At 31.9% G+C, this 26,286-nt stretch overlaps 1 protein-coding gene across 11 annotated transcripts in view; it reads left to right on the top strand.

Moving 5' to 3' along the window:
* The window catches only part of Mbs (Myosin binding subunit), a 152,749-nt gene that overhangs the window by 65,510 nt on the left and 60,953 nt on the right, over positions 1 to 26,286 (top strand). For 9 of the 11 annotated variants that reach the window (XR_013879468.1, XM_080160175.1, XM_080160182.1 and 6 more), the window contains 4 exons: positions 5,176 to 5,287; positions 5,579 to 5,746; positions 9,504 to 9,592; positions 10,200 to 10,232. The exons of the other annotated variants lie outside the window; for them this stretch is intronic. Coding sequence is in view for 8 of the 9 variants with exons in the window: in XM_080160175.1 (XP_080016301.1) it covers positions 5,176 to 5,287; positions 5,579 to 5,746; positions 9,504 to 9,592; positions 10,200 to 10,232 (402 nt within the window). In the remaining variant the exon portion in view is untranslated. The remainder of the gene's footprint in view (positions 1 to 5,175; positions 5,288 to 5,578; positions 5,747 to 9,503; positions 9,593 to 10,199; positions 10,233 to 26,286) is intronic. 11 annotated transcript variants of the gene reach the window in all.

Below are 26,286 nucleotides of genomic sequence, written 5' to 3'. Positions count from 1 at the left end.
GTATGAAATTGATATTTTTGCTCACATCAACTTATTGTTTTACTAAATTCACGAAAGTGCTGAAAAAACAAGGATGACAACGACCATAAAAACTTGTTGAAAATGGACGTACTAACATTCTGGTATCGATTAAAGCGTTGCAACGCCTTCTAAATTGTACACAACTACTACAGAAATCACCATACAAAGTATGAAATCGATAGGACAATTCTAACATGCATAAATTATTGAAAAAAGCTATCCGTTCCCTGCGTACGGACGGACTTACCTTAATTATAGAAAAGCTTTGCTTAAAAAAAAAACAATATTATATATAAAATAGGTTTAGTTGGTTAAATTTTTTCATTGTCATCTTGCTGTGTTGTCCGAATTTAGCTGTTTTTGTTGGCCATATATAACACGTTGTATGCAAGGAGTGTAATGTATTGTCCTTTATACCATCCATACCAAGCAAGGATGCAGGGACAGCACAATGGATTAGAAAGAAGGGCAGTTTTTTTTCTCGTATTATCCGTAAAGCGGTGTGTTAGCGCTTTAGTCAAATGGGCTTGTTTACCATTTCATTTATCCTAATAATAAAGTAACAGGATGTTTGTCTGTATGTTTGTACCGAAGGATCTCGCTAACCGCTGAACCGATCAGATTCTCCTTCTCATAGGCACTGGCAAGGTTTATAACTATTTTGGGGGAGGGTACCACCACCCTCCCAAGAGAAATGACAAAAAAATCTAAATTTGAAAAATATTCTTGCTTTTACGTAGAGACTTCAAAGCAACATAGACATAGATATTTGAAATAAAAAGCGGCGTAGCTCCTATTATATATATTTTTGGTCAAAATTAAGAACAGTTTGACTTAATAAGCGCATTTAACTAAACACCAACAAACAACATAATGGAAAAAATCCAAAAAAAAGATGACCTTTTAAAATATGTTTTAATTTTAATTTTGAATTACCAACCATATTATAGATTATAATTTAGGATTTTAAAAGCAATATATTTTAAAGTTTTGGAAAAAATAGTCCAAATTTTTTTGTTATTTTTTTTACCTTAGGTTATGTTAGGTTTGGTTAATGGGGTACAAGGTAGCCACTTAGGGTTAGGATACCACAAGTATTTAGGCGTTACGTATAAAGAAAAATATTTGTTTCTTATTGTTAAGGAAGCTGAATCCACCATATTCCTGTGTACAGATACTTAGTGTATAATATATGTATACATAAAATAGCCTAGTCTTACTACCAATATTCTTTATATTCATAAAGTACATGTGTGTAGTTTTTTAAAAGCGAAGCTTTTCTATAATTAGGGTCGGTCCGTCCGTACGTCCGTCCGTAACGGATAGCTTTTTTCGCTAATTTAGGCATGTTAGAATTGTCCTATTAATTTCAAACTTTGCATGGTGATTCCTGTAGTAGTTAGGTACGATTTAGAAAGCGTAGCAACTCTATAATCATTACCAGAATGTCCGTACGTCCATTTTAAACATGTTGATTTTTTTACTTTTTTAACAACAAATTTTTATGTGATCTAATAATCCGATTTATCTGATTTTTGGTATACTGATTCCTGGGACAACAAAGTACAATATTATAAGCGAAGCAACTCTATAATCAAGTCCTAAAAATGTAAGTATGTCCCTAAACATTATTCTGTATCAAGCAGTTTTTCAACAATTTTATTTACAATTTTGCTTCGACATTTATACATTTATGTTCTGATTATTCAGTTCTGACACTAAGTGTTAGTGTCCGTTTGTCCTTCCGTTTCAGTGCTTCGCTTTTATGGATGTTGTCATCCTTGTTTTTAAATGTTTTGTTCAAGTTTAAATGATATTTTTGCTCATTTTCATAATCCTTTTTTGAAGCAAAAATTGGTGAATGTTTTTGAACTTTTGTTTCTTGCTTTATTTTTAAAGGTAAGGAAATAAATTAAGGAATTTTAGAATATTTCAGATTTTAAGTTTCCTTTTATGTTGTCGAAGTTGACACTGAAAAGAATTTGTAATGCACACTGCACTTGCTGATTTTTGTTTGCTTCAGATATTTTGCAACTTTGAACCAGAACGATTTTGTCCATTAAAAGTGAAGCATAATTATGAGAACTTAATGGAATATCTCATAGATAGGATATTGGAATAAAAACTACACTGTTACCTAAAGCTTTTATAACAACATTGGGTACTTCAAATGAATTTTGATTGGTTTGTTCCAAACTAGTAGTAATGATTTTAGTCTACAGAAGGGGTTGATATTTTCTCATAATTAAGGTTGTATATCAATATATCATACAATGTCTTATCCTTACGATACCTGAGAATATTCAAATTTGAAAACCCCTCAATAACTTTTAAACATAATTTAGTACTAGAAAATGATTCTTCAGTTATTTTAGTAATCCATTTTAATCATAATACAAGGATAGCATAGTAACTTTGCTTTAAAAACCGGTTTGTTCTTCATTTTGTGAAGTAATTTTCATTTCTAATATAATTTAAAATTGTATAAATATTTTGAGACTTTTCCAGTTCTCTTAATCCAAAGTTATGACTTTAAAGGGTTTCTAGAAATGTTGAATCTGTAAGATCATAATAAGATGTTGCTAGTAATGGCTACCAAATCTTTTGTTATTAAACTACAATATAAGACCTTGGACACACTTTTAGACTAACTTAAAGTGCTAAATACTGTTTGCCCAGCGAAGGATGAAATTTTGGGAAGATTCTTTTAAATTTCAGATTCTGGAATAATTAGGTCAGACTTAAGTTTGAAGCAGCATAACTTATAAATATTTTATTTAAACAGGGATGGTTATCTGAATCACCTTCGGATTAATCCGTAAATATCTGGATACTAAACGATGAATAAATTTTTGACACCCCCCCCCAAAAAAAAAAAAATTGCTATTTTAAAGTCAAACTGATTTAAATTATTAGTTTTATTAAGTAATACCTACAAGTACGTTTATGTATGTGTATGTTGATTTAACTTAAATTATCAACTTTGATTAATCTTATTCAAAAGGATAAAGCAATTAATAATTACGCCTATAACAACAGATAGGCTAGGATAGGTTAATTAGAAATAATTCAATCAAATTCTTTTACATTATTACATCTTTTTTTAGACGGAAAATAGGGGGTGGTTTGATATAAAACCCAGTAGTTATATATATGATACAAAGTAGAACAATGTCTGTCATTCCGTTTGTCTGTCTGAAGCTTAATATCTCGGTAACCGCAAAACCGTTTGGTTTCTACTCTTCACTGAATTTACCTTCTGGTCCTGTAGTGGGTGTGGCTGTTTCTTCGGGGGTTCAAAAACAAAAAATCACCCCCCCCCCCCACTCTTGGGACCAAGCCCACGTGACTTCACAATAACTCCTAGGATGAAGCCCCTAGAGTCTAGGGGTGAAGCCGCTAGTATAATATAATCTTTAATTCTATACTAGGTACAGAACACATACACATATCCTTACTTTAATTAGAAACACAATCCCAAGTTCAACTTGAGTAGTGCATATTACAAATTATAGCCGCGGGTTGCCAAATTGAAAATATTACTTAAACAATCAACCCTTTAAAATCGGGCCCCCTTCCGGGCCTTTATCAGTCGTGAGCGACGCATCCTGTTTTCTCAGCGTTTGATTGAGCTAAAGAATTAGAAATTTGTTTAAGCTTAAGTTCTTTTTGATTAAAAAGCTCTCAATTCAAAATAAAGGTTGATATTATAGTTTAAATGGATTATACCCTATTATTTTAATAAAACCAATAAATTGATTTATTAAAATTTAAGCTCTTATTATTTGGCATCCGTGTGTAACTGTGTTTAGTGAGCTTTATTGATCTTGTGATTATAATATCCTTGAAAATTAGATAAATGCATTTCATTAAAGGTACCTAGGTATTTAAATTTATCACCAAAGGGGCTATCCAGGAACGAGATATTCTAAGCACCTTCCAGCAGTGATTCTAAATGTTTTTTTTTGGTGAATATACTAGGGTTCTGTGTTATATATCATTATATCGAATTAAAAATCAAGTTTCACCATGGTTTTGTATGGAAAATACTTTGAAATGTTGAGCATTATTTGAAGAAATGTTATCAAATGTTTTGTTGAGGTCAAAGGTTCAAATAAAATAACACGCCAAAACATAATCAAATGCTGTAACCAATAAAACTATTTATAATATTACAAGTTACCATCCATTTTTCTAAATTAACATTTTTTATTGAAAAACTTTACTTTTGTGTCACAGCAGTTTGAACTCAACAAAATATTTGATGGTGTATAGTCAATAAAGCCTAACATTTCAGAGTTTTTTCATATAAAACCATGGTGAAATTTAATTTTGAAATCGATATAATGATATTACACAGAACCCTAGTATATTCACCAAAAAAATATTTAGAATCACTGCTGGAAGGTGCTTAGAATCACTTGCTCTTGTTCGTGGAAAGTCCCCTTTTTGAAATATACAAGATAGTTCCATGAAGACATAAGAAAAGGTTCAATTAGCACATAGTTAATCTAGAAAGGGAGGAGTAGGTTGCGCTAAAAATCCGTAAAGGTGTGAGTTTTAAGGCTTAAAAATATTAGTAGAATAATAATATTCACTAAATATGTTCATTTCTTATTGAAAAGAACTATAGACAAAAAAAATTCTAAAAGTTAACATAAATTTTTATCGTTCTACTACTGTTTTTAACTTAAAACTCACAACCTTTACGGATTTTTAGCGCAACCAACTACTCCCTTACGCTAGATTAAATGCTGTTCTTAAAGTTAATAATTTATTGAACTTTCTTATAATATATTCATCACATTATTGTATTTTCTTGTACGTGTTTTTGGACCTTAAAAAATTAGCTAAAACAAAATTATTTACATAAATTCCATGTTTAAAAACACATTTTTTTTGTCTGATTTTCATAAACTAAGTATTTTTTTATAAAATATCTGGATCTTATGCAGTTTACGGTAAAACGTTCTTGGGATCGAATATCTCAAAAAATCTAAAAGAATAGATACTAGAAATATAATACCGTAAACTGCACCTGGTCCACATATCTTAATGTTTTTTTGTTGTCTTGGTGTTTATGTATTAACATTTTTACAAGAATGCCACTTTTGTGACGTGGTTGTGTTTATGTGTGTGTCTTTTCTGTTGCAGTTTACACTTGAGGACAGCCGCGGCCGCCATGGACACTCAGATGCCCGCCAACCATCCACAGAACCGGTTTCAACCATCGAGAGCCGACGCGAGGCGGCTAATGAAATATTAGGCAAGAATATATTCATAAATAATGAGTGAAAAATAAGCATTATACATTTTTTTTACTTCTTCTTTTATTGTGTAACTTTTACTTCTTCCATCAATTTAAAATATGTCTCAAAGGACCTAAAAAATAAAGGTCTCAAAAAATTTTGTTTGTGTTTTTTTTTATAGTGCCCTGCTCCTTTGCCATATCTATTATCGGATTTTAAATGTTTTTTGGCTAAAGTATTTAAAAAAAAATTCCTTCCGTACATAAAAAAAAACTAAATTTACTTATTTTTATATCTTGAATAATCAGGTCGCCATCACACGACAATTTCGACTACAGCTGCAAGCGATAGAATCAGCAGCGATAGCCATCACTTGTCGTCTGCAGAGAGTACCGGCAGTATTGCCAGCAGTGTTGGCAGCGGCAGGATCACCCGCCCCTTCTCTTCAACCTACTCCAACACCTTACACCCTACAGGTGAGAATTTATTAATCTCTTTAGATCTACAAAAAGTCTAGATGGTCATCTTTAAGGTTAATAATTGAATTGTTTTAGGCTATTTTGATATATGTGGGTCTATTCACCTTACAAAATTAATCTGCTAACATTTTCAACATCTAAATTAGGTCGAATTTAGAGAGAGAAGCAATTTAGGAGCATTTTCTCTAGCCAAGCGCATCATTATTTGAGATGGACGTTTTTTGAGATAGGCGTTTTTTGAGATGGACATTTTTTGAGATGGCCCTTTGAGCTATTTTAGATTGTCTGTAGGTTTTTAATATTCTTGTTTAAAAGTTCTTTCCATCTACCAGCTAAATCTTAGATATAAGGTTGCATATACCTTCCTTTTATGCTTATATACTTAAAAGAAATATACATCTCTTCCTCTAGAGGTCTAATATAAAAGTTGGTCTGGTTATAGGAAAATACTTGAAATATATCAGACAGGGAGGGGATATTGGACTGTTTATTACACTAGTCTCCAAAGTTTTATAATGACTTTTTGTTATTGGTTGGCTTTAGTTGAAATTTGATTGGTTGTTTCATTAAGTTGTAACAATCACTAATTGTAATCTTCATATGGGGTAATTTTGTGCATCATCATAGGGGATGTTCAATTTATCAGCCATTGTCTTATCCCTTTATATCCCTGAAATATATACACAATCTTTACTGAAGAGGCTGTCATCCTACAACAGCAAACTATTATACAAAGTAAAACAGCAAAAGTCAAATGTTAACACATTAGGCATTTTACACATCACGAAATAAACAATTATAGAAAAGTTTCTTTATGAGAATATACGGTTTTAAAATAATAATTTTGTGCAATTTAATAATTTTGCTGCATTATTTGGATAATCAAAATAAATTTTTATATTCCAAGGTCATGGTTAAATTTGGAAGAAAGGTCTTTAGTATTGGGGATATAGGTTTCTCTTACACATCTTAAACTTTTGAAAATTTAATCAAATTTCTAAGTGCCTTTTTAAACACGTCACCGCCCCCCATTTTTAATATTGAAATAAATTCGTTTTGTTTGTTTATTAATTTATGTTTAGGTTATATTTGGTAGCTAATGAGTTACCTCCCTCATTTATTTTAAAAATTTTAGGGGGGGGGGGCGGGGAGGGGTCAGTTCTTGACAGGAACTTTTGTGGATTGGACACTTTTATTAAATTATTTGTCATGCTATTTCAAGCATATCAGCTCTGGTCCACGATTATTTTAATCCTTTTCGTTTTGGTGGATTTTGTCATTTCAGTATTTTCAACATTACTCTGTTGTAGAACAATTGTGAGTTCAATTTGAGGTTAGGAAAAGTTGTTTGAAAGCCATTAAATATTGGAAAGAAATAACATAAAACCATTCCAGTATTTATAGGACAATTTGGGCAGAACTAAGCCTGGGTTAAAAACTTATGCAGAATTATTTATTATTCATATAAAGATTTTTTTATAAGTTAGTATGATATAATTCAAAATTAGGTTATTAAGTATTTTATTTTATTCATACTCAGGGATTTTAAGGATAAGTTCAACAATAAAATTATATACATTCCCAATAATTTTATTTTGAGTAAAATCACTTGTTCTCTAGATTAAAAGTTTTAAGCGTTGCTGAGCCGTTTGATTTTGGTGCGTCTCCGGCTCCGACCTAAAATCAAGAAAAACTCAACATATTTTTTTTGCCAAGTGACAGTCTATTTTTGACTTTTGAAGGTTTTAAAAGTTCAATTTTTGATAAAAATGAAATATAAAAACTTAAAAAGGGACATTTACACACGACACAACAGAGTTACTAAATTATAATTAGTAAAAAAAGTTCTTTTTTTAGCTAACCCGGTGCCAGAGCCGTTTTTAAACGAAAATAACGGCTCTAGCAATTATAGTGGCTCCGCGGATCCTGGCTCTGGCTCCACAACGCTGATTAAAACTATTGGTAGACAAGCTTATACTCTATTAATTAGAAACCAACCAATCAAAGTAACCAAAATTTGATTCTATGGGTAACAAAACGTGGTTTTATTAACTTGGGTACTAGTTTGAGTTACAGGCCAGTGTTCCCACCCTACCTCATCACAAGATTTCCATGAAAGATTCCATGGAACGTACCTATTTAATTTTAATTCAAAGACGCTTAAAAAATACCATCGGATAGTAGAATCGGAAGGAATGTCATTGCAACAGATCTATATATAGATGTATATACAGACAACTACCTCCCTTCATTTTTCAAAGACCTCTTTCGTTTGCTTCTAAATAATTTTCTGCTACTTGGCTATGTAATATAAGCGAAACCATTGGTTGATTTTCAATGACCCAATAGAAAGGTTGAACAAGGTGGTTGTGATGGGGAGATACAGTTATTTAACCCTTTCTCCCTCTAGTGTTTTACTGTTATTTAACTCTTTCTCCCTCTAGTGTTTCACTCTAATGTCATTGCCTTGAAATAGGCACAGCTTATTTCAAATTATAATGCAAAATTAGGACTTCAAGACAAAACGATCTGCAATCAAATTGTCTTCAGGATATTTCATATACCAAAATATGGCTATCAATTTATATAGATAATACAATTTTGATGCCTCTCGAGGCAAGGAGTGCAGTCACAAGTGCATGTATAATGTACTTAAAATCTCCGCGGGTTTCTAAATAATTGAAGTATTGTATATATAAAATATTCAGAATTTTGCTTTAATGTTTTAGAACAAAGAAGAATATTTTGGTTTCATCATAAATCAGAGACAAAGTTATAAATAAATGCTTAAAAACTATGAGCGCTTCCACACAGATGACCCTTCCCCCAACCCCCTTATATTTGAAATAAATTGAAAATAAGTGTGTATAGTTTTTTTTCTATGTCTAACCACTCATGCAGAGTGCCTTAAACCTGCCCAATATAACATAACCTTATCTGATCTTAAGTAATGAACTACCTCCCTAATAATTTCTTCCACTCAATGAACTATACAACCCCCTCGCCCCTCCTCTCATCATTAGGGTAAAAAACTAGAGGGAGAAAGGGCTAAATAATTGTATCTTCCCATCGCAACCACCTTGTGCAACCCTTCTATTGGGTCATTGAAAATCAACCAATGCAATCGTTTCGCTTATAGTAACACAGCCAAGTATCAGAAAATAATTTAGAAGCAGACGAAAGTGGTCTTTGAAAAAGAAAGGGAGGTAGTTGTCTCTATATACATCTATACAATAAATCTGTTTTCTCATCCCCTATTATTCATTTTTAACTTTTTTATATGTAAGTATGTTTGTGGAAAATTGTTGAGTAATATTTTGCCCAAATACTTTTTTCTTCATCTCTGTATAATTTTAAACATATTGTAAAATTGTAAAATATGTGCGCACCATTAACATAAACAATAATTTGGTTTTACAAATCCTCAACTTTTCCTTACTCAAGGATTTAAACAATAGTTAAAAAGTATAAAAGGATGAGATCGTACATAAAGGCGAAGCTCAACAATATACTTAATTTTTAAATTTTAAGACGTAATGATAGGGTTAAAATACTACGCTAGCATTATTTCCGATCGGCCTAGGATTCACCTTATAGCAAAAAATCTAAAAATCCGTATGTTAAAAAATGAATTTTTGACTAATATAGATTTTACATTTTTCAAATTATACCCATCTTTGAAAGCGATAGGACAATTCTAACATGCCTGAATCAATCCTGGACCTGTTGATATTAATGCTTATTATTTATCTAGATATTGGTAGCCCCAGTACCCCAACCCAGCTGGCTATATCCAGGAAGAAGAAACCTAAACGAAGATCTACTGGTGTCATCGATATGGACGTAAGTAATATTTTTTTTATATTTGCTGCTAACTGATAAGTCTTATTTTACTGGTTGAACTTTTTTTGTAAGTGTATTTGATTAAATATGGGGGGGGGGGGTTAATGCAACCACCTCGTAATCAATGTGTAAATGGCACTTGGAATTCGAACTTCGACCTAAAATTTTGCATGAGTAATCCTTGGTAGGTCTTTTTTTACCTAAATCGAACAAAAAGATGGAAAAGTAACGGCTAACGGCTGGCGACTCAGCCGTTTAGCCATTTTTTTTTGGCTATTTTTAGGGCAAATCCGTGCCGAAACCTATCTCCACACAATACTCTTTGCCGCTCCAAAACGTTTTCAAACGATTCTAACCGGTAGTTTCTGGTACTAGAAATCAAAAAAATATTTTTTTTTGGTATGAGCCGTTAGCCTTTTCCACAAAAAAAAATAAACTGGAAAGTGGAGGGTCAATATACACCCCCCCCCCCTTCATCAGGTACCTTTTGGGGCCTCTAGTAAGTTATTTAAGTAAGAGAAATTAACATTGATAATAAAAGGTCATTTTTCACTACCGCATAGTTTTTTTTTACTTATTGAGCTTCTGCATTACATTATTATTTCAGGATCTTGATAAATCAGATGACAATACAGACGAGGTAAGTGAAACCTCTCTTGCAAGAAAGCTTTGCGCATTTTATTTTGTTTATATTTATTCTTGTTTTTACATTTTTTTAAGCTTTCTTACAAGAATACTATTTTTGGGATGGAAGAGTTCAATGATGGAAAAATTAATCTAAAATTTTTTATATTTCTATTAGATAATCATTGGAAGGGGGAAAGATTAATTTCTTTGTGATTGTCCTATCCCTTTTATTATTAAATTACAGGACGTCAATATTGTTGTTGTTTGTTTTTAATTATTTTAACTAAAACCAATTATATTGCTATACCTACGTAATTTCATATTTAAGAGTATTTATAAATCAATATACAAATTTTCTATTCATAAATATATATTGTATGATTTAGTATGATAAATATTTATATGATTTACGTATTATTTTATAATTTAATCCACGTCAAAGATTTAATACTGAATAGAAATATTTTTAGATTCTCTGGTATTCAGATTTATTTTTGTATATTTAGTAAATACCTACGTCATTATTACTATCACTGATGAGGAAGGGGAGGTAGGTCGTGCTAAAATTCCGTAAAGGTGTGAGTTTTAGGGCTTATGAAGAAAAGAAAATTTTGTCTATAGTTCTTTTCAATAAGGTATACACAAATTTAGTGAATATTATCGTTCTACTACCTACTGTTTTTAAGCCTTAAAACTCACACTTTTACGGAATTTTAGCACAACCTACCCCCCCCCCCCCCCCCCTACCTTTAAGAGCTCTGTTAATAAACCAATCTTTCTTGCATTTAAAAATTTCTATTTCCAGTATGGCTTTGAAACTGATTAATATCCGCCGCTGGATAGGAACCGGTTCACTGCCGTACTGAAAACTCTTACAGACAAATTTTTCACGATTATTCAAAAAGAAATCTTACATTTTAAACCAGTTTTGTTATTCCAGACCTTCGGCCCATCGGAAATTAAAAACTGGTATATTCTATAAATATATATAAATATAAATTGTGGCTTTGGTGAAGAATGCCATCTCTTCTATAATTTAAAAATCAAAAATTATCGATTGGTCATCACGAAATTATTTCTAGTAATTTTTTGTTCCTTGTTTTTATCTACAGATGAGCTCCACTGCCTGTTTATCTATCTATTCTCGTTTTTATCTACAGATGAGCTCCACTGCCTGTTTATCTATCTATTCTTGTTTTTATCTACAGATGAGCTCCACTGCCTGTTTATCTATCTATTCTTGTTTTTATCTACAGATGAGCTCCACTGCCTGTTTATCTATCTATTCCTTGTTTTTATCTACAGATGAGCTCCACTGCCTGTTTATCTATCTATTCTTGTTCTGATTACTTCTCTCTTTCTTCAATTTCAAAGTTTTTAAATTGCAATTTTGCAATTTCTTCAGTAAGATTTTATTCAAGAAGTTGGTTTCATAATTTTGATAATTCAATTCACTTTCAAGCATTTTGGAATAGAATTATAATTATAATTGTTATTAGTTAAAATTCTTTTAGATACCTAATGAACTTAGGTTGGTTTTCGACTAAATTTTTTTGAGCCTTAAAATTATGGATTTATTGATTCTAAATTAACTTAAGTAAAATGATAAAAATCTTCATTCTATTAAAATATTACATACATAAATCTAAGATACCAAGAGTATTGCAAGTTAAGGGGGAAATATTTTAAGGACAAAATTATTTGGTAGATTTTCATTGATTGACAGCACCATGTTCGATTTATCAGTATTGGAATACTGAAAAATTGTTATTTTTGAAATGGAAAAAGTTAGTGTATAATATTATTCTTATCCTTTTTCCCTGACAAATGCCTGAAGAAAAATGAATAAGAAAAAAATATTATTAGGTCTGCATGTTATCAGTTATCGAATCTTTTGGTAGATACTACAAGACTTACCAATTATACAGACTATTGTATACACAACACTCAGGGCCTACAACCAATACAATAATATAATACCATTTCTTTTTATCATATTATTTAGGAAACTTTTAAATTATTATACAAGGGGGGGGGGGGGTTTAATGCAACCTTCTCGTAATCAGTGAGCAAATGGCACTTACAATTCGAATTTTGATCTGAAATTTTGCATGAGTAATCCTTGGTAGGTCTATTTTCCCTAAATCGAACAAAAAGTTGAAAAGGTAACGGCTAACGGCTCAGCCGTTTAGCCGTTTTTTTTGGCTATTTTTAGGGCAAATCTGCCATTAATTATGTAGGAATCAACTTTTTGAAACATATTTTTGCTTTAAATCATGTGAAATGATACAAAAAATTTTTTTAGATTTCTAGTACCAGCAACTAGCGGCTAGAACCGTTTGAAAACGTTTTGGAGCAGCATAGAGAATTATGTTGGGATAGGTTTCGTGATGATTTCCCTTGAAAATAGTTTTTAAAATGGCTAAACTGCTGAGCCGCCAGCCGTTAGCCGTTACTTTTCCAACTTTTTGTTCAATTTAGGGAAAATAGACCTACCAAGGATTACTCATGCAAAATTCCAGATCAAAATTCGAATTCTAAGTGCCATTTGCTCACTGATTACGAGATGGTTGCATTAACCCCCCCCCCCCCCTTTGTTTGGGGACCGGGTAATTTCTTCCACTCTCTCCGCTTGTCCTGGATCTGCCGTTTCTAAGATTTTAAAAACACACATACATTCAGCCTGCTACACATGAAGTACATAGGGAATTTTTTTATATAATTTCCCTCAAATTGTCTATGGCGCACTGAAAACTCTACCCTTCATATTAAAAAAATAAGCAAGTGGGGGGGGGGGGGGGGTCATTTTTTTCTGACCCTACTGTGCCTATTCCTGCGAAGCCTACACCTGCGGTGCTTCAACCCTGTGGGTTTTCCAAGTACCAAATATATATTAAAACAAAATTAAGGAAAATTCATACAAGGTAGGGTAAGTAATATTTTGTTAAGATCAATACCATTTTCAAATTTATTATCCTATGATCATTTGTAACTTTGTATTTTCTTATTCTTGTGAAACCAATACAAGTGTATGCATATTGTCATATAGGCCCTACTCTATGCCTCTTAATGCATAAGATTAGGCAAGTATATATCAGTATGGGAAATCTGTTGAGCCTCACTAGAGTACATACAACATACTTAATATATTCTTATATAAACATAGAATAACTTATTTTATTTATCAGAAAAAGTTTTTGCTCAGTTAGTTTTATCTCTAGCTATTTGATTTTTTTCAACTTTGGTTGGTGCAAAATATAAACTAGTTATTATTCTTTTTGTAAACAACAAAATCTCATTAAAGTAAAGTTTGGTTTTTTTTGCAAAGTTAGTTGGGTACAAATCTATTTTAGTCAGTTCAAATAAAATATTTATAAAGCATATTCCTTATTTTTATTTACAACGATAGAATATTAATTTAGAAAGGTCTAAAAACTCAGATATTTAAAGGGATAAGACAATGGCCGTTAAATTGATTTAAATCCCTAATGATGATACACAAAATTCACCCTTTTTTACATTAAAATTAGTGATTGAAATGTTTGACACTGAAAATAATGACCAACCAATCAAAATTCAATACAAGTTCCCAAAGTTGAACATGTTGTAATAAAACATTGGGGACTAGTGTAATTAACAGCCCAACATCCTCTCTTCCTCCCTGCTAATAACACGAATTTGTAAAAAAAAATACACAAATATATATTGTGAGCAAACAACCAATATTACTACATTTTTTCTTGTATAAAAAGAATGTTTTATTATATAGATAAAAGAATTAATTAGGAATATGTCCTGTAGCTAACAGTGTCCTTCGTTAGACGGACAATTGTCTTAACTAATCACTAGAGATGTTTCTGTCTCTCCACATCTTATATCCTATTTTCACTGGTGTGGAAAAAAAAAGAAAATCATTTCATTAAGAAAAAAGCTGTGTTTGACATTTTTAGAATGGAAATCTTAATGAGACTGTCGTGGAATTACTTTTTTTTCTGTATTAGTTGGTACAGTGTTGGGTTTCTTTAGTTAATTGCTTAGTTGGTCACAAAACGTTCTATTTGATTTGTAGCTCAAGTTTTTCTTAGTTTTTAAATAACTTTTAGAAAGTATTTAAATACATACAAAATAAACAATTTATGATATTATGGTCTTCAAAATTTCCTAAAGAAAGGATCCTGTTACTGACATACTTACATTTTTAAAACTTCATTATATAGAGATGCTTCGCTTAAATATTGTTCTAGGAATCATTATTTAAAAACCACATGAATAGAATAGAACATCGTACATTAAGTTGTTAAAATCAGTATGTTTTAAAAGGATGTTCGGACATTTTGGTAACTTTAATAGAGTTGCTACGTTTTCTAAATAAACCCTAAGTTTTACATGAATCACTATCCATAGTTCGAAGTCGATTAGACAATTTTAACACGCCGTTATTAGAGCTATCCCTTATGGGGGGACCGACCTACCTAATTATAGACAAGCTTAGAAAAAAATAATAACAATCCTGTGTTAGCCATCAAATTGAAAACGTCCCTGCACTTTGATTTGACAATTTTCAATTAGGTTTTCATTCATGGAGGAAGGGGACATTGGGCTGATAATTACACTAGTGACAAAAGTTTTGTAACAAAGTTTTCTTATATGTTAAAGACTTTAATTTTAATTGGTTGGTTCATTAGGTGAACGTTTTAACCACTTATCGTGATTTACAGAAGAGTTAATTTTGTGTATCATCATTGGGGATGTACATAAATTTATCGGCCAATGTCTTATCCCTTTAGAACCCTGGAAGGATCCATCTCTACTAACATTGTACAAAGTGTAGAAATTGATATTGTTTCTATCATTTTATTGCTATAATTAAAATTTAGAATAAACTTTATTTTGTTTCTATCTTTATTTTATTGTTTTATTTCAAAATTTAAATTAAACCTTAATAGATTTATTTGTTAAAGATTTCCTAATTTTTAAAAGCGGAGCTTTTCTATAATTAGGGTCGGTCCGTCAGTACGTCCGTCCGTAACGGATAGCTTTTTCGTTTATTTGGGCATGTTAGAATTGTCCTATCGATTTCAAACTTTGCATAGTCATTCCTATAGTATTTAGGTACGATTTAGAAAGCGTAGCAACTCTATAATCATTACCAAAATGTCCATACGTCCATTTTAAATATGTTGATTTTTTGTACTTTTTTAACAACAAATTTTGATGTAATCTAATCATCCGATTGATCTGATTTTTTGTATACTGATTCCTGGGACAACAAAATACAATATTATAAGCGAATCAACTCTATAATTAAGTTATAAAAATGTCAGTATGTCCATAATCAGTATTCTGTATCAAGCATTTTTTCAACAAATTTACTTATAATTTTACATCGACTCTTATACATTTTTATTCTGATTAATCAGTTCTGACACTATACAAGTGTTAATGTCCGTTTGTCCTACCGTTTTAGAGCTTCGCTTTTATGGATGTTGTCATCCTTGTTTGTTTTTATCTACCTACCAAATGAATTATGAAAATAATTAATGTTAAGAAAATTTTTCAGTAAAAGTTGCATAAAATTTGAAGCACATCTTCCTATGGTACAATTGTGGAAGGAAAGGAAACTTTTCCTACAATTTTTTGGCGTAAAGTTGAATTTTGCAGCAGAATATGCATGATGCATAATGGAGTTCATTAATGGAAGAGGACAAAATACAGAGAGAGAGAGGGGACAATGGGCTGTTTATTACACTAGTCCCCAAAGTTTTATAATAATGTTTTCTTATTCCGCAACAACTTAGGGGACCTATGTGAATTTTGTTCATTAAATTGAGTGTTCAAATGTTTTAACTACTAATTTTGATCTACATAAAGGGTCATTTTGAATCATCCATCATTGGGGACGTAGAAGATCAATTTGTCGGCCATTGTCTTCTCCCTTTAGATCCTTGGCAAAATTTATTCTCTCCGCCCCCTTACTCCCTCCTCTTTTTACATCTCATTATAAATTCTTTTTTGTAATTCTTATATGTGTGCATGTATGTATGTACATTTAGTAAAATTTTTAGTTTTTACGTAAACTAAAATTGCAGAATAAAGAGATATATTATTAATTTGTATTCTAAATTAGCGACTTCGTGCCTAGCCTCCAAGAGCTTTGCCCTAACATTTTTTTTGGTGGTTTGGGGTGTTCTACCCTCTAGGAAAATAGTCTAAAACCACCACAGGACTAGTAGGTATATTCCCTGAAGAGTAGAATCCAATAGGTTCAGCAATTACCGGGATAACAGATCTATAGTATAGATGTATATACAGATTACTACCTCCTCCACTTTTCCAGTGACCAATTCCGTCTGCTTGCAAATTGTTTTCTGCCACTTGACTGTGTTAATATCCCCGACATCATTGGTTGACCCAATTGAGAGTCGGCACAAGGTCATTGAAATAGGGAAATACAGTTATTTAACCCCTTTCCCCTCCTGTGTTTTACTCTAATACCGAAATCTTAAGCTTCAGACGGACGACCATTCTACTTTGCAAAAGAGAAAATATGCTAATTATAAAAAAATTTATCCTTTTTCTGTCTTCCGCAAAAAAAGTCTTGTCTTAATATCCTTTTTCTATCTCATGGTTAGCAAATTGTTTACAATGTGTACTTTACTTTTAAATATTATTTAAATACTAAAAAGGTGTAAATAAAAATTCTTATTTATATCAAATGAAACATTAAACGTCTTTCTTTGTTCTTTTTAGTATAGAAGCTACAATATATTTCACTTCGTGCGTCCGTCAGTTGTTAACACTATGGGGAAAATGTAATTTTCTTAGCTGCTAAATAAGATAGACTGCTAAGGGGGGAGGCGGTTGTGACACTAAAAGTCAAAGGAACTCAACTAAAAAACAGCACTGAAATTTGGTTTGGCAGTTGCTTTAAAGAGGTACAATGTGGAACTGTGAAGAATCGGCGGCGTAACCGCCGCTATCGGAGATTTTTTTTGGCGGGTAATGTTATTAACGGCGGTTTCACCAACTTTTCACAGCTCCACATTGTACCTCTTTAAAGCGACTGTCATTCCAAATTTCAATGCTGTAACACTTTCTTAAGTTGAATTCCTGTGGTTTTGGTTTCAAAAAGTGTCACAACCGCCCCCTCTTTTTGTATGGTAAAGTTTTTATTTTTTAAAAGTTGTACTATTAAGTTTTTTTGTGCATTGCTTGATGTTGTCCTCCTTGTTGATAAAATAAAGAGGCTCTGCTAAATTTAGAACAACAAAAGAATAGTTTAATATTTCAATAGAATATAAATGGAAATGAAATTAGGAAGTATATATATTTCCTAGCTTATTTATTTTACTCATGTTAAACTTTATACAAATCTACAATAACAGTTATTTATCGCATCGTATTATAGACAGCTTCCCGCGGATATTAAAATGATAGATTGTAATATTAGTTTTATGATTTTTAATTTAATATTCGTTAAAAATTGTTTGTGATACTATGCTGTACATAATTTTTCAGTTTGGCTAAGAACCGGTTCTAATTTAGCGGATATTAATCATTTTCGAAGTTATACTGGATATACTGTTATAAATCCTACCTAACTGCTACAGGAATCATCATGTTAAGTTGAAACCATATGGAAATTCTAACATGACTAAATCAATGATAAGTTATCCGCCATAGACGTATAGACCTACCCTAATTAAAGAAAAGCTTCACTTAAAAAAAACTTTGGCAACCTGTAATTTAGTTTTGACTTATTATTCAGTGTGAAGCTTACTCATCATTCCCAGGGATCTAAAGGGATAAGACAATGGCATATAAATTGATTTACATCCCAAAATATAATACACAAAATTACCCAATCTGTAGATTACAATAATTGGTTAAAACGTTTGTATACTCAACTTGATGAACAAACCAATCAAATTCAATTAAAGTCACAAAGGTTGTTAAATCAACAAATAAGAAAACTTATTATTAGACTTTGGAGAACAGTGTAATAAACAGCCCAATGTCCCCTCCGTCCCTGCATCATACCAGACACAATGAATATATATTAGGAACATAGTTACTACACACACCTTCATAACATTTTTAGTAGCGAAGCTACTCTAAAAATATCCGTTCGTCTGTTAGAGACAAAGTGGGCGAAACGTGATTTTGTCGGCTCCTATAAAAGATAGAAGGATGAAACTTTTTGACAACATTACCATTATTAAGGAGCATAATCAACTATTAAACATCCATGGCGGTCGGACTGCTTTTAAGCAGGCTTTTGGCTATTTTTATATTTTTCACATTTCTCCCCATATTTTTAGTGTTTATGGTCCGATTTTCAAATTATTTTTATGTATTCCTATGCACGACTTTTTAAATCATCCTTATTAAAGAAAAAACATTTCTATAACCAGGGTAGGTCCGTCCGTAATGGATGGCTCTTAACGTTATGTTGGGCATGTTAGAATTGTCCTATTTATTAATTCAAATATTTCATGGGCCTAAATTATATAATACGTAAGAAACTATATGTATTAGTGAACCTGGACTACAATATTTATACAAGGAAAAAGTAGAATTTAGTCCATAAATACATTCATCTATCCTAATCTAAAACATGAATATATATGTACATATATGTGAGGAGCCAGGAATCAAAAGGATTATAAACAAATTTACCCTTTCTGTAGATTATAATTAGTAGTTGAAACGTTTGAATTCGCAACTTGATGAATGAACCAACCAATCAAAATTCAACTAAAGTCCCCAACTTGTTAAGCCAACGATTAAGAAAACAGTTTTTTTAAATCGTTGGGGACTAGAATAATAAACAGTCCAATGTCCACTCTCCCCCTGGTGAGGAGCACAGTTTTCATTTCAAGATTTCCCATGATAAAATTTTAAGTTTGTTGACTTTTCAACTTTTCGTCATAGAAAATATTATAATTACCAAATATGCAAATCAGGTTAAAATTCATAGGCTTTGGAATTAATAGTTTTTGTATGAAGTTTGCTTAGATTTTTTGTTCGTGAGGTGGCATATTGTTGGCATATTAGCACCCCCTCCCCCCTCCAAGAAGCCAATAGCCTAAAAATAGCCGTCTATGAGATCTTAAGGAACTAAAAGACATATAAACATCCTGTTACTTTAGTTTATAGCCTTGATTGTTATTTTTTGTCCAAATTGAACCCAATGTGAATGGTTAAAAGAAGGAATTAAGGTTTTTGTTTGTGCTCATGAATGAGAATGTGTTTTGTTTGTGTGAGAATTTGTGTATTGTTTATGACGTTTTTAACTGCATTGGATGAATTATTTCAAATCTATATAGTTTATATTTTGATATTATAGTTTCATCCCTAGCTGCTAGGGCGTTAACACCAAGTTTACCCTGAAAGATATATTATTTTGATAAGAGTAGTTCCCCTCCAATCCCATTGACAATTTCCAAATAGACTTAAAAACTGCCTTGGTCATTTTCTAAAATCTCCTAAACAAAGGGGGAAGGCGGATATGCCACTTTTTGAAACCAAAAGTAAAACGTGCATGATCTCAGCCAATAAAAGAGTTATAACTCTAAAATTCGGCACAGCAGTTGCTTTTGTGGAGAACTATATGAGAACCGCCGTTTCCTGCCGTTTTTTTCCTTTTTTCGCCAAATTAGACAGTTCTCAATCATCTGAGATAAATTTTTTTTGTATAAAAATTTCCATTATATTTTCACTTGACACTTGTAATATTTCAAACATGTCAATATTAAAAAAAATTTAAAATCTTACAAGTGTCAAGTGAAAATATAAGCAAATTTTTATGAAAAAAAAAGTTTATCTCAGATGATTGATAATTGTCTATTATGGCGAGAAAAGGCAAAAAAATAATTCGGCGGGAAACGGCCGTTTTCGGCGGTAGCGGCGGTTCCGCCGCCGTTTCTTCACAGTTCCTGATATTGTTCACCACTAAAGAAACTGCTGTGCAGAATTTTAGAGCTGTAACTCTTTTATGGACTGAGATCATGCACGTTTTACTTTTGGTTTCAAAAAGTGGCACATCCGCCTCCCCCCTTTATTACCTAGTGCTTTTTTAAAATTAAGGGCTTTAAAACTTTTAAAATTGAAGATAGTTTACGCAAATTTAGCAAAAGCCATTCTCCAATATCTTATTAAATTTTATAATAAATAAGAAAAAAGAAAAGTCAATTTATATCAAGACTCCAAACCAACTGAGACATTAAGAAATGATCAAGTTCTTTTATGTCGAGGTAAAGGAAAGGAATTAATGCTTTTAAACCACGAAGATTGATGAAAAACAAGATTTGCAAGAAATCCCTTCGTTTTCTTTTACTTTTAGATGAATAGCATCTCTGAGTTATTTCAATTCCCTGATTTTTTACGCAAAATATTAGAACTTAAGCAAAGTTACTCTGCAATAGTTTTTGTCCGTCTTTCTGTCTGTAAGTAGTCTTAGGGGCAACGCTGATGGATATACCAAATCTTAATAGTATCTTTTTTTATCTTATGCTATCATGCTAGCTTTACCCAAAGCTGACTGTAATACATAGACGTCGAAATATAAAGAAAATCACTGCCAAATGTGTACACGTTCTAATTAATGATATGAACGGTTTGTTCCTTCATTGTGTTTTAATTAGTCTAATAACTGGGTAGGGCTCTAGATCTAAAATATTTATTTTTTTGCAACGCCTATGATAGAAAATTATATTCCTTGTTTGTAAACTGCACACATCACCGTATCCAACTGAGATACCCAGCAAATTAACACAAGAAATTCTTCTTTTCATAATTCTTCATTTTTATATCTTCAACTTTCTATGTACTTTGTCGCTTTTGTCTTTGTCTCTGGAATATGGACGGGGAAGGGCAATAAAATTGCCCTAAACCGTTCTGAGAATTATTGTGATATTATAGCCTTTAAAGGACCTATAAGTATCTTCTCTATAGCGGCTTCACCCCAAGAATTTAGGGGCTCTTTTGTACGGACAGAGAGAAGTTGAAAAAAAAAACTATCTCAAATCTATTCCAAGAAATAAATCTGACTATAAAATAGCCTTTAAACCATCACAGGATCTGTGTGAAGCTTAACTAAAATAGAGAACCCATTCAGTTTAGTAGTTTTGGAAATTTTATGCTTCAGGCAAAAAAACTTACTACACTAATACATTAGGATAAGGTTAAATATTAATATGTTATTAATGTAGGTTTGACTTAAGCAAAGTGTTTGTAAAAATAAAAAAAATTGAATATTTAATAATTCCATTGATAAAAAGTTAAACTTTTCTCTAAAGCCATTAGTTAATTGTTAGTTTTAAAAAATTAGCTATTTAGTGTTAGGTTAAATGGCCAAGGTAGAAAACATTCACATTAGCGAAGCTTTTGGCCAATTTTTAAATGTAAAGGGATAGTTTCACGAAGTGCATTTTTAAAAAAATAGTGAACTGTAAGTTTTTTTCTATTTAAATAACGTAGTAGTGCATAATATTAAGTTATTGATTAAAATTAAAAGATTTGACCAGGGATTTTCCTTAAAAAATGAGTTTTTCATTTTTATTTTCAACTTCGTTACATGTTATATATGGCAAAAACTTTTTTGTCATAAATACAACTTTAGATAGCATTTACTAGTTAATAGAACTTTAAACTTTTAACTTTTTATACAACAAAATACACATAACAACAAAGAATGACCGATAAAATATTTAGTATAGTACTTAGAGTAGTGATCTTTTTATATGCATGTCTTAGTAGAATATATTAGGCATTGGATAGATATGATTGTGACCTGACCGATTTTTTTTTATTTGACAATATCTAAAAAAGTTAGTAATTTGTAACATAAATTACTTGAGAATGGTCTTTATATATATATATATGTTTCATGGTTAGTTGCTATTTCCGCGTGAGATAATGTGTATATTGTAAGTAAACCGGACGGTTTTCTATATTTTTTTAAAAAAGAATCTATAGAAAACCCGTCCTATATTGAACCGAACGTTATTTTCTATGTTTTTTAAGTAACTTGTCCCAAGGGGAACCCCTGTTCAATTTTTTTATAACTCTTGTGAAATATGTGGAAAAAGATTCGCTGATATTGGTGTTTTGGCTATACATATTTGGAAAAAAAATAGACCATTCTCATGTAATTTATGTGGCAAATCACTTTAACTTTTTTAGATATTGTCAAATAAAAAAAGTTTGGTCTGGTCAATGTTAAAAATTCTTTAACATATAATCATATCTATCCAATGCCTAATATATTCTACTAAGACACATAAAAGTTCACTACTCTAAGTACCTTAACTCTTTAAATACACTTCGTAGAACTATCCCTTTGATTTTTTTAAGGTTTTATTAAGTCTAAATTATCCAATAACTATCAGTTTGGTATTATGTTAAACCTTTGTCGTGACAATGACATACATTAATACTTTTACAATTACTAGCGGCTTCGCCCCTAGCCTCTAGGGGCTTTGACCCAAGAGGTAATCAAAAAAAATTTTTGGCGAAATTCGTAAAAGGACCAAGGAAATCTTCAGCAAAAAAAAAAAAATGGGGGTGATTTTTTTGTTTTTGGGGAGGTTGGGGGTGTCCCACCCCCCAAGAAAATAGCCTAAAACCACCACAGGACCAGTAGGTATATTCCCTGAAGAGTAGAATCCAATCGGTTCAGTGGTTACCGAGATCTTAAGGGACGGACAGACAGACAGACGGACAGACATCATTCTACTTTGTATTATAGATATATAATCTACGCTTTAAATAAAGTTTGGAGGTCTAATTAAGAGGTGTTAGTTTGCGGGGGGGGGGGGGTAAGAGTTGTGGTAATGAGAAGTCGTATGAAGGTTGGGGGGGGGGGGGGGGGCAGGTGTAATAAACTAATTGTAAATAAATATTTAAAGCATTTGACTTTGAAAAGCGCAAGGCACTAACTTTCAATGAAACAACACTGCAAGGTGTAAACACATTTTCATATTGAAATTATACGAGGTTAAGTTTTGTTTATATATCAAAATTTAGACAAGTTAATCTAATCATAAGTAAAGGAGATTTAAAGCAAAGCATTTTCATATACTACTATATTACTATTTAACATAATCGTTCTTGGTTTTTACAAGAGATATTGGATACCAAATTTGCCAAATCATTTAACAAGTTGCATCTTTTATTCCCTCCCAAAGATGTATACACAAAATCACACACACACACAAACACTCACACCTAATATTGTATATTTTTGTATATGGTAGGGTGAGATTTGTGTATGATGCACTCTTGACATTCAGTTCAATTCCATTTCTGGTGTTTTCAAGGAGGAGAGACGGGGGGGGGGGGGGTTATATATAAGAAGGTTTCAAGCAGAGAATATTCTTTGCTTTCACAATAGGAATTGTGCCCAGTAACCTGTAAATTTGCTGTGCCATTAATGTTGTGAATATGGATCTGAAAAGCATGTGTATTATATATCTAGAGTAAGAGAGGATGTCCATGGGCCTTAAAGGGGAGAAATTTTCAAGGGAAACGGAGTTATTACAACTCAACCCCCCTCCCCCTTCCCCATCATCTGGCAATACCGGCCTTCACTGAGGTTCATAAGGCCTGCGAGTGGAGTAAAACAAGGGTTGGTTACCAAGTATGTTGTGTGTAGGTAGGATATACAGCATGGGAAGGGGTAGAATAACCCCCCCCCCCCTCTCCACCCCCCAAAGGGTTGGTTGACTTATTTTAGCTTGTTGTTGTAATGCATTTTAAATGAAGCTATTTTAGCAAATATTATGAAAGGGGAGAATGGTGTTATTTAGCTTGCTGCTGCAAGTTCTTAATTTGTCTAAAGGGGATGTAGATTTAAGACAAAATATCTTATTCTCTGTTTTAGACAGAGATAAGACAATGGACGATAAATATAGATCAAATTATTAGTAAGTTTGAAAATGACCCAAAGTTTTTAAGCCAATGAATAAAATAACGTTGTTATACATCTTTGAGTTTCAGTTAAAATTAAAAACCGTTTCTATTTGCTCTGAAAACTATAATAACAAAAACTTGACAAATCCTCTTTTTAATATTTATTAGATCTTTTTTTAATCTTTGAACTACAAACTGATTTCTAATTACTTTGATATAAAAATCATAATAGAAGGTTCAATAACTAATTAGACAAAAAAGTTGAAAACAAGTGCAGCTAAAAATAGGACCAGTCTATTTTAGCGGGCACACTGAATCAAGGGGTGTTTAGCTCTTGTGCCCAGAGAGAGAGAGAGAGAGAGAGAGAAACAAGGATTAATAAGGGAGATTCTGAGAGACAGCAAGTGTGAGGAATGGTAAAGGACCTCTGATAAGGAAGGAACTATTTCTCTTCCTCTCTCTCTCTCTCTTGGGCTTATCAACTCTCTCTCTCTCCTCTTACTAGTTGTATAGTTGAGAAGCCTCAGTTTTGTTGAGAATCTGTCAGTGAAGGTTGTGTGTGACTTATCCTTGTTATGAGAGGCTGTGCAACAAAACATTGTCCCACCCCCACCCACCCCATACCCATGATCACATACCCCTCCCCACTCCCCCCCAATCATCACCTTATCACATGATTTATATAAAGCAACCACTTTCAACAACAAATGCATCCTTGTTGAAACATTATTTCTTACTATGAGTTTGAGATACACAAAAATTAAAAATAGATTTCCTGCGTTTTTGTGTGTGTGTATATGTGTGTATGTTTAGGATTTAGGTTAGAAAAAGTAAAATATACAAAGAATATTGCTGGAGAGAAAATATTAAGGATATAACATGGAATTTACACACAAAATAAACTACTTTTTATTGCTTGTCTTGCTCAGAATACTTATAGACAGCTGAACAAAGCTCCCCAAATGAAAAATAAGATAATAAAACGTCATATAAAGACGAAAACGAGCCAGTGTTTATTTAATGATAGATTATGAAAAGGACATTTTCTTTAACATTCGTTTTTATTAAAATTTACATCAATTTTGTAAGGTTTCTCAGCTGACGCACTTTTCAACTATTAAAAATCATATTTTAAAATTTAGAATGAATTTTAATCATAAAATATCTGATTTATATATATTTTTATATTGTTAATCAGTATAGTTTGTAGCTTTGCCCTTTACATGCTATTATATAAAGTAGTAAGGTTTCTTTTCTTGTTTGTACATTAATATCTCGCTAACCACGTATCCGATTGGGTTCTCCATTTAGGGAAGCTTCACACAACTCAAAGGATGGTTATTTTTAGAATGATGACTTTATGATGGTTTTATAATATGTCCAAACCTTTCAAATACAATTACAGAGCCCCTGAATGCTAGGTTCGCAGCCGCCAGTATTCAAATAAAATGCTTATAACCTTTCCTTCCTTTTTCTGTAGAAACTTGGTTAAAGTTTGAGTCTGTGTGCTAGAGAAAAAACTGACAGGATTGTCAGTTTTGATTGGGTCTCACCAAGACTCGGAAACAATATCTACAATATCTGCCATGTCTAGTGTCTACCAATAAAAAGATTTTTACATGATAAAGGATTCTATTTTTCTTCTGTATTTTTGGTAGCGCAGCATCTCTATGACTAGAAATATCAGTCTGTTTTTCTGTAAGAAGCGATATGGGGGAAAATGTGATTTTCTCGGCTGCCATTCTAGATAGGCGGCTTTTAAAAAAAATGATTCCCATTAGTGATAAGTATCTAGTATTTAACATACTTGGTCCGTCGGTCCGGATTGTCGGTCATGTTTTATTTATCTTATTTAAAACTTACTTTGTCCTTTTGCGCTTTGCCACTCATGGATGTTCGTTGTCATCCTTTTTTTTTAGATAAATAGTGATGTACCTTGAATTGATTTGTGAAATGTTACATGCTAAAGTGAAAGAGGACTACTAGAATTATGACGAGTATTTTTAAAAGGAAACATTAAATATTACAATTTTATACATATCTTTAAAACAAAACAAAAAGTCCTTGTTTTTAGTTGTTACATGAATATAGCGGAATAAACAAAGCGTTTGATTTTCCTTGATACCGAAAGATTAGCTCTCATTCATGAACAT

The sequence above is a fragment of the Acartia tonsa genome, chromosome 5 (genome assembly GCF_053477335.1).
Source record: "Acartia tonsa isolate MP-2025a chromosome 5, ASM5347733v1, whole genome shotgun sequence".
Classification (NCBI taxonomy): Eukaryota; Metazoa; Arthropoda; class Copepoda; order Calanoida; family Acartiidae; genus Acartia; species Acartia tonsa.
The sequence above is the reverse complement of the archived record's forward strand: the minus strand, read 5'-3'. Positions and strand labels throughout refer to the sequence as shown.